This window comes from Quercus robur, chromosome 11 (assembly GCF_932294415.1).
Source record: "Quercus robur chromosome 11, dhQueRobu3.1, whole genome shotgun sequence".
NCBI classification, from domain to species: domain Eukaryota; kingdom Viridiplantae; phylum Streptophyta; class Magnoliopsida; order Fagales; family Fagaceae; genus Quercus; species Quercus robur.
In genome coordinates, this window is record NC_065544.1 from 23,495,987 (window position 1) to 23,508,423 (window position 12,437).

Genomic DNA, 12,437 nt, shown 5'->3' on the forward strand with positions numbered 1-12,437 from the left:
CTTATTTTTTAAGAGAAAAAGTTCAAAATACGCTAAATCCTGTTAGTTTTTATTTACGTATGGTGCTTTTCTTTGTTTGGGAGTGTCACATATACATTACAAGGTAACATGAAGTTTTCCAGAGTGTTGACAAATTCTAACATTACTTCGCTTTGGATTCTTGCTTCGCAATATGATCAATAACGGGTTCAACCAGAGTCTCCACGTCTTCCTTCAATGTATCCACCTATGTTTTGATCAAACCGAAATCATTCAATACCTCTACACTACGGAAATACATGTATGTACTACTCGCGTAATGCATGTTTATGATGTTTGCACAGCCTTGGGAGATGCCTAAGTAATGCTTTAAAATTGTTGAATGAAACAAAATTGTGTTGTTTTGATAGTGAATGATTATGTATATTGCCAATAACTGATGCTTGGTCAATGAAGAAAAATACTAATAAAGGAAGAGAAGGTATCAGCAAATGAATGCAATAACTTGCGAATTAACAGTGGTTCAAAGAGAGTGCTTTTATATTGCAATACCTTGTGGATAAAATCTTCTGTTAGTTGGGCATCGTGGACAACCTCTTTTGAAAAACGTTCAACCAACAAAGCTGCTTTCTTCAGATTACCATTTTCAGGAAGCTTATCTGTAGCTTTTGCTGATACCTTCTCTGCCACAGTGCCCACCTTTTCTACTACCTCCGCTACAATTTCAACCTCTGTAGCCACTATTTCTGCCTCTCCTATAACATCCAAATAATTCCATAAATGAATTAAAACCTTTTTGTAATAATATTGGGAGAAAATGATACTATATTTTTTGTATTACCTTATAGATAGAAGTAGAAGTGTTTTTACTTTTTACTCTTCTAGGCCAAGTTTGTAGTTGTTTTGCTTGAAGTTCATTTTTTTTCTCCATTTATACCCTTAATTTGGGAAATAATTCTTTTCCCAAGTTTGATCATGCCAATATCGGAATTTGTTGTGAATCCAAAAAGAATAGTTACAATTTACAAGTATGTTTATTTATTTCTAAATTCTAATTAAGGAGATTAAGAGACATAACACAAGAAAGCTTGATAGAAAATTCAGGTTTAACAAATTGCACAGCTGAAATTACCTTCAATCCATTGTAGTTTCCTCCAATCCTGCTTCCAGTTCCACAATGGTAGCGAGAAAGCAAAGATAGAGCCCAAAATCCATTTTGCCCTGTATGGTTTGGTAATTCATCAAATTGCCCACATGATGACACTGCCCCACCCTCATGCGAAATGGTGATCATAATAACCAAATTCTATAATTATTTTCAAAATTTTCTAATATATATCATTAATATCTAATTAAACTAATGGAACCTGATGATTTTCCAGTTTTCCTAAGAATCATATGCTATTCCACTATGGAATAATTCCTATATACGACATTGTTATATTATTATATAGCACGACTCTTTAGCAAAAAAAAATATAGCACGACTCTTTCTTTTTTTTATTTTTATTTTTATTTGGGATAGGTTGTACGACTTCTATTAGATTATTAAATATAGGAACAAGTCAGAAAGTTGAATTCAGTGCGCAGGAGCTATTCCGACCAAAAAAAAAAAAAAACCTAAAATTTCTATATTAATTTCTTTGAATGCCACACATTTTTTTTTTTAAATTATTCAATACTCAGGCAACAATTTACTCCCTTATCTCATATAAATAGTAGGTTTAGTCGTAAATATAATTATCAGGACTTATTATCATGTGATCGATTAGGATGCACGGACACTTCATTTTGAATGTCATACTTGTGTCGTATCTGTGTCATAACGGTGTCCAATTTGCTGTATTATGTTATAATTTTTTAAAAATTACTCGTGTTGCCATATCGTATCCATACTCGTACCTGTACACAAGTTTGTGTCCGTGCATCCTAGGCGATCAAGAGGAAGAAATATTGGTCTAGAAGTATTGAATAATTTATCAGGTTTTTATAATTCCTTAAAAAACAAATATTAATGGGAATACATACCAAGAAGGGAGGTTGAACTTTGGAGGGGTTGGTGCAGGTGGTTGAACCTTGCCCTTTTCTTGATTGACCCTAAAATTAAAAGCAAAGAAACTATTAAAAAATCATTCTTGAAAAACCTGAAGATTATTTGGAGAAAGATGAAAGAAAGCAAGAGAAGATTACGTATTAGCATCATGTTTTTTCCACGTTTTGCTATTGGTGCTGAAAAACTTTGACCCTTCGTTCATTCCATAACCATTTCCAAGCTTATTTACAGAAAAAACCGGCCGGTGTCCCTGAGATATATAGCCGGAGCAAGACTTGTCACGGTGAATTGTTTCAAGAATGCTTCGCAACTTGCAGGAAAGCCCTGAACCTGTTCTAGACATATTGAACGGTTTTCTTTCTTATCTCTGAAAATGACTATATGTAACCCTTGTTAGAGAATTCAAGCACAATGAAATTTCAATCAACAGAAGACTATGCATATATATAGATTATGTTTCAAATTGTGACTAAGGAGGATAAAGATTAGTGTAGTATTATTATACTTTTCCAATGGGGTTTGCGTGAGGGAGTGCTTGCGGGACTAACAAAGTGCTTGGAAAGAACACGCTAAAGGATAACGCTAATTTTACATGTTTTGTCACTCCAAGCTAAAGGTTTATACCTAAAATAAGGCTAACCTGTCACCTGTGTTCCTTGCAAGTAAAAACTTCGTACTCTGTTCAGGAGCTTCAAAGATGATCCCTTTTTCTTTCCTAAAAAGAAAAAAGAAAAAAAGAGACCACTTTTTTTGTTGCTTGGCATGGTTTTCATTTTGCTTCAAGCAATATACAAAGAGTAATAAAGAGTTTACAATATTTTTACAACAAATTATAGATGACAAGTTACTACAGGTTTTAATATGATTTCACCAATGATATTACTGTTTTATTGATTCATAAAAACTTGTCAACTTATAATTTATTATAAAATTGTTGTGAAAATATTATAAGCGTAAAATTAATTACTTATATTGAAAATAATATAGAAAAGAGATAAAAACAGAGTATTTGTATTGGGCACAAAGCATGTATGATGTATCCTGTATGCCCATGAGAAAATAAGGTGTTAAAAATATTGGGCCGAGTGAACCCAATGAATTGTCCCTAGTGGGTCTGGTTTAGCCCATAACAAAGAGTTGTAACTCTTACTTGAAGGATGTGACTCTTAATAAATACGTTTGATCGTTTGTAATGGGTTACAAATTTTGACAAATATTGTGTAGTGTCTATAAATATGACACCAAACATTAATCTTAGATGATTAATTAGTTTTTGTATCAAATACCACTGTGCCAGACTGCCAGTCTTATCAATATTTTTGTTTGTGAGAGATGGTACGTGACAATATAGAACACTTCCAAAGATACGCAAATAAATAATTCATGTTCTCTGTGTTCTCTCTCTTCCACTTTCCAACAAAAAAAAAAAAAAAAAAAACTCTGCTTTGTGTTGGAGCATAGTTTTTTGTGTGGTCTCTTGTCAATTGCTAGAGTGTTAACCTTGCCACACCCTTTTCTATTGTTAGGGATCAAGTTTGGAACTCGATACCAAGCCAAAGAACACTGATGGCTAACCGCATTAAGAAATTTGGTGATAGTTTTTGAACTCTTTTCAGATACCTATCACTCTGACCCAAACTGCTCTACAAACTACCTCCATAGCGAATAATACTTTTAAAACCTACATGTTCAAGTAAACCCATTAAAAATGATATTTCTTCAATAAATAATCTCCAATAATTGAGCCTCCAAGATTATGATGAAGGAAAATCCAAACAATCAAAGTTTAACGTAATCATTATGCTCTGACATTCCACTTAGTGGTATATTGCTCTACTTAAATATAAGTTCAAAACTGTTTCACAACAGATGCATAGACATTTCCGTCAAAATTGTAAAATAGAAATTTCCAAAGTCTATATAAAAATCAATTGAGTATTGATATAGTGTTTGTCATAGAATGTCTATCTTAATCTTATAAAATCTTCATGATTAAGCAAAATTTTATTCACCTTTAACCTCCGGATGATGCTTGGTCTGAACTCATTGAAGAGTTGAGTTCCTCATAAATATATGGCTTATTATGAAATCATAATCTATAAATGTGCATTGGCTAGGAGGGAATTCCATGAAATATCTCAACCACCCCCCCCCCCCCCCCCCAATTTTTTTCACCTTGCAGATTGTATTATCCCAACAGCCTAGAACTTAAGAGTATAATGTGACTTTATAATTATTAACTATCTGCCAATATAAAACAAAAGGTACCATAATTGACTATAATTCAAATTGTAATAGTTTTTCAAAATAAACTCTCTTGCCACCCAAATCTATCAATATCCAATCAAAATATGGTTCACTAATCCAATTTATAATACCACAAACATTGCTTCCTACACACTTCATGTTCTATTGAGTCAATCCATTAACTCTTATCAATTAAAATCAAAGAATTACATTTTTGGCATCAAAACTTATTCCCCAGGATATTAAACAATCTTCCAAGTCCATAGAAAAGAAATTGAGGACCTCAAACTTCTATGTAACAGAACATGTCTCAAAAACATTTAAGGACTACCTCACTCATAAATTAGGCACTGGTAATCCATGTAGGTCAACAATAACAAGAACAATGATCCGACCAAAAGAAAGTCAGTCCTTAACATCAGAATCCAAAGAAATCCACCGATATTATAAATGAATTCTTTAAATGCCCTCAAAATTTATATCCATAACATATAATATAACTTGAACTATAATAACCACAAATTGATTTTCCTTCACACTACGAATTTTCTGAAAATTTCTTAACTCCATATAAACTAAAATTGAGGAATCATAGCTCTAACATCAAACCTTAACCCCCTAAATAGTTTTGCAATTTCTAATTCTCTAATAATGGTCAAGCACCAACTTCTGAATAGGACATACCCTAACTATCATTCAATAATTAGACATGTGAGAATCCCTACTGATCAAACCTAGAGCTCTAATACCATTAAATTGTCACGCCCCAAACCCAAGCAAAAGCTAGGTACGTGACAACGGCCGCATGCTTATAAAGTAAGCACCCTACAAGTGTGTAAAGCCTTTTTAGAAACTAAAATTTATCCTAAAAAATTACATCAAATAAATCCAAAATATCTCAACAATTTCTTTATGAATAGATCTCTAATAATTCAAATGGAACAAAATCCCAACTTTATGTACATAATGCCAATTGGCCAATAGATATAAGACTATTACAAGACCATCTAATCTCAAAATCACTAAGCTTCTTACCCTGCTCACAACACAAAAGCAAAACTCCCAAAACTTGTTATCTTCACAATCTGAAACTGGAGGGGAAAAAGGGGATGAATTGACAACTCAATAAGTAACGAAATCCTAACTAGCTAAGACAAGTATATATATTGACAAAATAATACATTTTACATAGGATCAAATATTTCACACATATAAAAAATTATAATATACTATGAGTTTCAAAATAAACATGAGAAGATTCATAGACTTAAAATAGTTCATATATTCAAACATAATTCATATTCTTAACAATCTTTTATGACTATGGTTACGTTATATCCTTGGGATTGGGCATCAGATTTAGATGAAACTAGTTCCATGCTAATGTATATCCCCCCATTAGTTGGGTACAGAAACACGATAGGCTCATGATGTCCCAGATAGAACTAGTTTTGGTACCAATGAATAACCCCCATTGGGTGGGTATCAGAGTCAAAACATAGTCAAATTGTCCAAAATTATATATATCAAATCACAGTTCAAACAAAAATATATCTTATTCAAATAAATATATAAAATCATATATATATTTATTAAATATATTTATGATGATTCGTTATTCTTTACTTTAAATCAATGTAGTTAAAACAATTAAAATAAAATTGAAAACAATTATAAGACAATATTCAGTAGTTAAAATAAAGTAGTATAAGCAAAATAAAACCAATTAGGAGAAAGGTTACTTACCTTACACACTTATAAGGACTGTAAACTTTTCTCTAAAATTTTATCTCCAATTGTAAAATATTAAGGACCAATTTGAGTGCAAGTTAAAAATAGTAGAACCAAATTGACTGTAAACCAAAATATAGGGACTAAAATGGTGTTTTCACTAATAATTTTTCACCACACTCTTAGGTTTTTTTGTGATTGAAAAATATAATAATTTCAAATTATAATGGATGCAAATTATTAATGGCAATTATGTGATTTCAATGCTAATTTAGTGTTCATTTTTTAAAGCTAGCCTTTGACACTCTTAGTTGTATTAGCAATCCACAAAAGCGCAATATTTGTAGACAAATGTGTAAACATCAAATTGAGATAAATGAAAAATTATGACACTAAACCCAAAAACTAGAGCATCATTGCACGCACGAAGTGCGTGGGATTAGACTAGTATTAATTCATCTATATCATTAAAAAAATAGTTTTAAAAATATTACTCAATTTTTTTTTTTTTTTTTTTTGCTAAACAAAAATATTACTCAATTTGAATGCTTCGTGAACTAAAACCTGTATCAAATAACATAGATGTGTGACAACTGTACAATGTACATTTTAGCAATTTTATGCATTGTAAAATCTCTTTACACACCCACAACCTCATACACTTAGGTGTTTTGTACTTTGGATGGAAACACTATGCTTCACATCATATTTTTAGTACATATTTAAAATCAAATTACCGTTATTTACAAACTGGGTAAGATGATACACACAAATCACACAAAAAATGTCCGCAAGTATATTCCAATTTGAATCTTTGATACAAATAAGCAGCTAAAGTGTTAAAGCCGTCAAATAGATTACCTACCCCTTTTGAAGGCTAATACCCTTAATAACACTTCTATGAAACTAAATATTAAGTAAGTTTTTATAAATTCAAAAAAAAAAAAAAAAGTTATTGTCTTGATACATAATCAGCTAAACTCAAACTCAAAGCTACAACCTCAAAAAGGCCAATGATCATTACAACAAATTTCCGAAGCAAAGCTAAGTGAAAAATAGGAAAAAAAATGGCATGAAAAGAAAGCAGCAAAGATGTACGACTTGAATTTTTATAAAGTCAATATTATACAAATAGAAAAAAGAATAGAAAAAAAGAAACACCCCCTCCAAAATATATATAATAATAATATATCATGTAGGATTTTTTTTTTTTTTTTAAAATGAGAAATTTACTCTATTGGATTTGTGGCAAATCTGGAAAGATATAGGTGTTGATTTTTGTTGCGGAGAGTATCAAAACAATTATGATAATCTAATGATAATCTTCTCGCTTCTGTCGCTTCTCTATCTCTTTGACTATGACCATATTAAAAAAAAAGTAATATTAGAAAAACAATTATGAAATGAAAGAAACACAACCTACAAATAATAATTTCAACAATGTCGAATGAAACTTACTTGTTTGAAAAGAAAGATAGTGTTGAAATGAAGAAAAAATTGTGGAAATCAAAGGAATTGTAGATATTAGCTAGAAAAGAGACTTGAGAAAGAGATAAAAGAATAAGAAATTAAAAAATGGGTGAGATTAGTAAAAAAATTATGAAAACAAAAATACACAAACTAATAAATTAATAATTTTAACAGTGTCAAAGGAAACAAACCTTTTTGAAATTTCTTTTTTGAGTTGAACCTTTTTGAAATTGGAAATGATAATGAAGTGAGCAAAAAATTTATGAAATCCAAAAGTCTATGCAAAGAAATTGAAAAAGGGACAGGTGAAATATATATAAATAGAGATTGTGGGTGGTCGAGAATCTGAGAATATAGACAGATAGACTAAGGACAATGTCAGGAGTATGAACCACAAAAAGCACCAACAAAACATCCTCGGGAAAATATGAGTAACCCTCTGCAGGTGCAGAGAGATTATAACACCCGAGGACTCCGAGGATACCAACATGCCCTTGGAAAACCGAGAACCAAGGCTAAAGGCCATTGGATGCAAATCGAGGATGAGGAGAAAGATTTGTCGTCAAGTTGGGAAGAGAGGAAAGAGGATAGATAAAACATACATCACCTCTACATTCAATGCTTTGCATCCACTTAGTTGGCTGCATTAATAAGGAAATGACCTCTGAATATTGTCAACCCAGCTCATAGCCTAGTGTGGAAGCCTTCTAGTAAGTCTGAATTGACAAGTATCAGAGAAATCAAACTCCAACCCTCCAATGTAGGGCTCAGATACATCTTGTTTGATTATATAAAGTTGAGAAGCCCTTGGAGGAAGGGATTCACTTTTTTAGAATTATAAACCATTTGTAATCACTACCTCAGACTAAACCCGAGGAACTCAATATAGGCCCTTTGAGGTTGCTTCTTACTTATGCACATTCATTCATACTTAGAATTAATTTAGTCGCCTCTAGTTAAATTTTTTCATATAGTTAAGGGTATTTAAGGTTGATTAAGCATCTCATCTCTTAAAAATTAATTGTGTGAGCAAAAGTAGCAAGTTTAAACTTGAGACTGACTTGTCCCATTTTTTGCCCACCACAGAGATAGTGTGTGTTTATATAATGATAGTAAGATAAACTGATAAAGAAGAAAAAGTTTTTATTTTTTTTTAATATATAAAAAAAGTGAGATTGGAAGTGGTGAACGTGGGATGTGGGAAGTGTTTGAAACTAAAACCATTTAGTTTGAATTTGTAGGAGTGGGAGTGTAGAAGTTTATTTATTTATTTATTTTTTTGAAGTGGAAAAGATTTTTTGATAACTGATAAGTAGTTAAAAAAAAAAAAACATTGAAAAAGTAAGTGGATAAGAAAAAAATTTTCTCATAAAAAAAATTTGATTAGTAAAAAGTGGATGGCAACTGGCAAGCAATGTGGGGGGTTTTAATGTGGGCATTTTTAAATAGAAAAAACTAACAAAATAAGTGGTCCTATCTTAAAGGAAATATTTTAAAAATATATTTTTACTAGATTATTATTTAGTATTGTCTTTACTTAGACGTAAGCTTTTTATTTTTTTATTTATGAGAATGAAGTCCGTTTATATTATTCCAATGAAACTTTAAAATCAGTTTGAACAAAATGAGAAATTGATGGCGCTAATTTGGTCAAACCATGTGCCACGTTGTTACCCTCTATGAGAATAGGATAATTCTGAAAAGTTCCTCTAACAGCTTAGCATCTACAACGAGTAAACCATATGATGCTAGTCCTGCATTGTTGGACCTCAATGCTTCCGTAACAACACTCGAATCCCCTTCAATCGCAACTCTGTCCACACCAACTTCTGCAGCAAACTCAATAGCTCGGGTTGCTGCCATAGCTTCGATCTCCATCGGTTTGTAAGCTTGACTAAGATTTTGAGCAAGTGATGCGATAACCAAACCATCATGATCTCTGATTACAACTCCTATACCTGAACAGCTTGAGCTTGAACAAACAGTTCCATCATAATTGATTTTGAAGGAACTAGCTAGGAGGAGGGGTCTTCCACTATATCCGACTGGATTGTGTAGTCCGTATAGGTGTGGTTGGCTGGGTAGCAACGAACTCAGCAAGCCATTCTGCAGCAACCCAAGACAGCTGATCAATGGGATGGTGGGGTTGTTGATTTCTCACCTTGTTTCGCTGCTGCCAAATGCGGCATGCTGTCATTGAAAAGATTTCAGCTCGCCTGCCATGATCAAAAATCCAGTTCAGCAACTCCCTGAAGTTTTGGATATCTACCCAAGACCTGAAACCCCATTCTGCAGCATCCCACACCCCATCCAATTCGGAACATGACCAAAGTGCATGAAGCATGTCTTCTTGAGTTGTGGTGCACCTGTCACAGTGATGATCAGTGAGCACCTGGCGACGAACCAGATTGCATTTCGTTGGCAGAGAGTTTCTACAGGCACGCCATGTGAAGTGTTTCACCTTGTTTGGAACATCAAGAGCCCAGATTTTTTTCCAAAGAGATTGAGCAGGGTCTGGTGGAGCTGGATGAGTGAAACTAGCATCTTGATCTTTCAAAAATTGGAACCCGGACTTGCAAGAGTATTGCCCATTCTCAACTCTAGGCCAAAACAATGAATTTGTGGCTGCATTTTTTGCTAAGGGAATTCTTTTAATTAATCCTGCCTCTTGTGGAGCAAAAATCCCATCAATCATTTCAAGGTTCTAAGTTCTGTTGTCCTAATTAATCCAGCATTCCACCGTTGCTTCTTCCATTGAATCCAGGATAGGGGATGAAATTTTGGTTGGGTGTTTTGTATGTAGCCAGTAGTGTTGCCAAATTTTGATGGACTTTCCATCGCCAACCCTCCAACAAGCGCCTTCTAGAATCACATCTTGCCCTTTGAGGATGCTTTTCCATGCATAAGAACCTGCCTTTGACTCCTTTGCATCCAAAATAGAGCAATTTGGAAAGAACTTTGCTTTGAAGACTCTATGGAAGAGAGAATCAATGTTGTTGAGGATACTTAAATATAAGCTTTTGGGGTATTTTGGAACAAAAAAAAATGTCCAATCCAAATAGGGGAAGCCCCTTAAATAGTAGTATAGATCATAGTTATTAAACCATGACCAAACATTGACCCGATTTGTGAGCTGGGTCATTGGTTCAACTAGTGGGTCATTGGTTCAACTAGTGGGTTAAATATTTTTTTAAAAAACATTAAATATATATAAAATTAAGTTTGAGAAATCATAACCTGAATATGTAAATGAAAAAAAGCATATGCCTAAATCAAACTCGCTATTATAATTCAAAATCAATGTTTTATAAGCAATAGCATTAGAAATTCTATAAAATTCACAAGGAAAATAAACTAATGTCATAAGATTGCAATAAAGTCTTTGCTAAATAAAATCTTGTTACATGTTTTAAAATTATGTATTTTAAATAAATAAAAAGGAAAATCTCAAACTCTTGTTTAAATTACCATATTATCACACATTTAAATAATAAAAGAGTCAATAAAGTGGACCTATTAATGTAATTTTACATAATTCACAAACCTGGCTGGGTTAATAAAACCCACCCGGGTCACACGGGTTGCTTAAAATCCACCGAGTTACATTGGTTTTGACTGGGTCATGTACTGTTCCGATCCAATTGATCACTTAGCCTGGTCTATGCATCGGGTCACTAGGTCATCGGTTCGACTGGCTAGGTCGGGCCGAGTTTAATAACATTGGTATAGATAAACAAAATAACCAATTCATAATTATTAACAATATTCAAAGAAGTAAGCAAGGTTCCAAGATGATTCATCTTTATCAATTAATATTTGGGTTCGAATGAATTCCAAATCTCTTTCTTGACCACAATAAACTTTACCATTTAAGATAATTAGAACCCACACAACATTAAGTGTTTTTCTTAAAAAAAAAAAAAAAAAACTATTCTGTTCAAACTATGGGAACCACTAATTGAATTGCCATGAGAAAAAAATAAAAGTGGAACAAATAATAAAAGAAAATGCTAAAGCTACTAAAAAATTTACATCAAAAGGTTTACAAACTAATGAGGTAAAAATGTGATTAGCGCTACTTAAACAATATAATAAATATTTGAATTAATATTTTGTGATTAGTGACATGCTTGTTTATATGTGTGTGTGCGTGTGTGTGTGGTGGAAATGCATTTTTGGTTCCAACATTTTTTATATACCGAATACGGTCCCTAAAATAAAAAAAAAAGCATTTTCATTTTAGTCCCTGCCATCATCCTAGTAACGAAAATTGCCTATGTGGTAGATAGAGTGCACTGTTAGCATGTTAGATTCAGATGTGGCTAATAAAATAATAATAAAAAAATTCCTGGTTAGCATCCACATCACATTTGACCTTAAAAAAAAAAATTATCAGTTTAAAAAAAAGAAAAGGAACATAATTATAAACAAAAAATAATTTTAACTCCCAATCCTTCTTTGTATGTGTGTGTGTGTGTGTTTGTTTCTTTTTCTTTCTTTCTTCTTCCAAATCTTGCCACCTCCCCTTCTTTCTTCTTCTGATCTCTCATCTCAATTTCTCTCTCTCATTCCAAACTCTTTATTTCTTAGATCAGTGTCTCTCTTCTTACATATCAGTGGTTCCTTCTCTCTCTCTCTCTTGCTGGGTCTTTCTCTCTTAGATTGGTGGCTCCATGGCTAATTATTGGTCTCTCTCTCTCTCTCTCCACTGAAACTCTCAGTTTGACCTTCTCTTTATCTCTGATTGCCCTTGTAAAACAAATATTGGTGGTGGTGGTTGGTGGTTGTGAAGCGGTGGTCGATTGAGTCTAGTGGTGGGTTGTGAGTGGGTCGTGGGGTGAGTTGGTGTGTTTTGGTGTTTTGGTTAAGATGTTTTGGTGATTGTTGAGGTTTGGTCTCAATTTTGGTCTTAGTTTGAAGATTTCTATATGTGTTTTTTCATGTTTGGTTGCTAAGA

The 12,437-nt window shown here is 32.8% G+C and overlaps 1 protein-coding gene across 1 annotated transcript; it reads right to left on the reverse strand.

Moving 5' to 3' along the window:
* Nucleotides 1–28: 28 nt before the first annotated feature.
* LOC126706503 (uncharacterized) lies at nt 29–2,485 on the reverse strand. Its single transcript, XM_050406001.1, has 5 exons — nt 2,170–2,485; nt 2,008–2,076; nt 1,112–1,200; nt 532–734; nt 29–226 (listed from the first exon to the last, which is right to left on the reverse strand). Exons 1-5 carry the CDS (start codon nt 2,373–2,375, stop codon nt 143–145), a joined length of 651 nt encoding a protein of 216 aa, XP_050261958.1. The 5' UTR covers nt 2,376–2,485; the 3' UTR covers nt 29–142.
* Nucleotides 2,486–12,437: the final 9,952 nt, after the last annotated feature.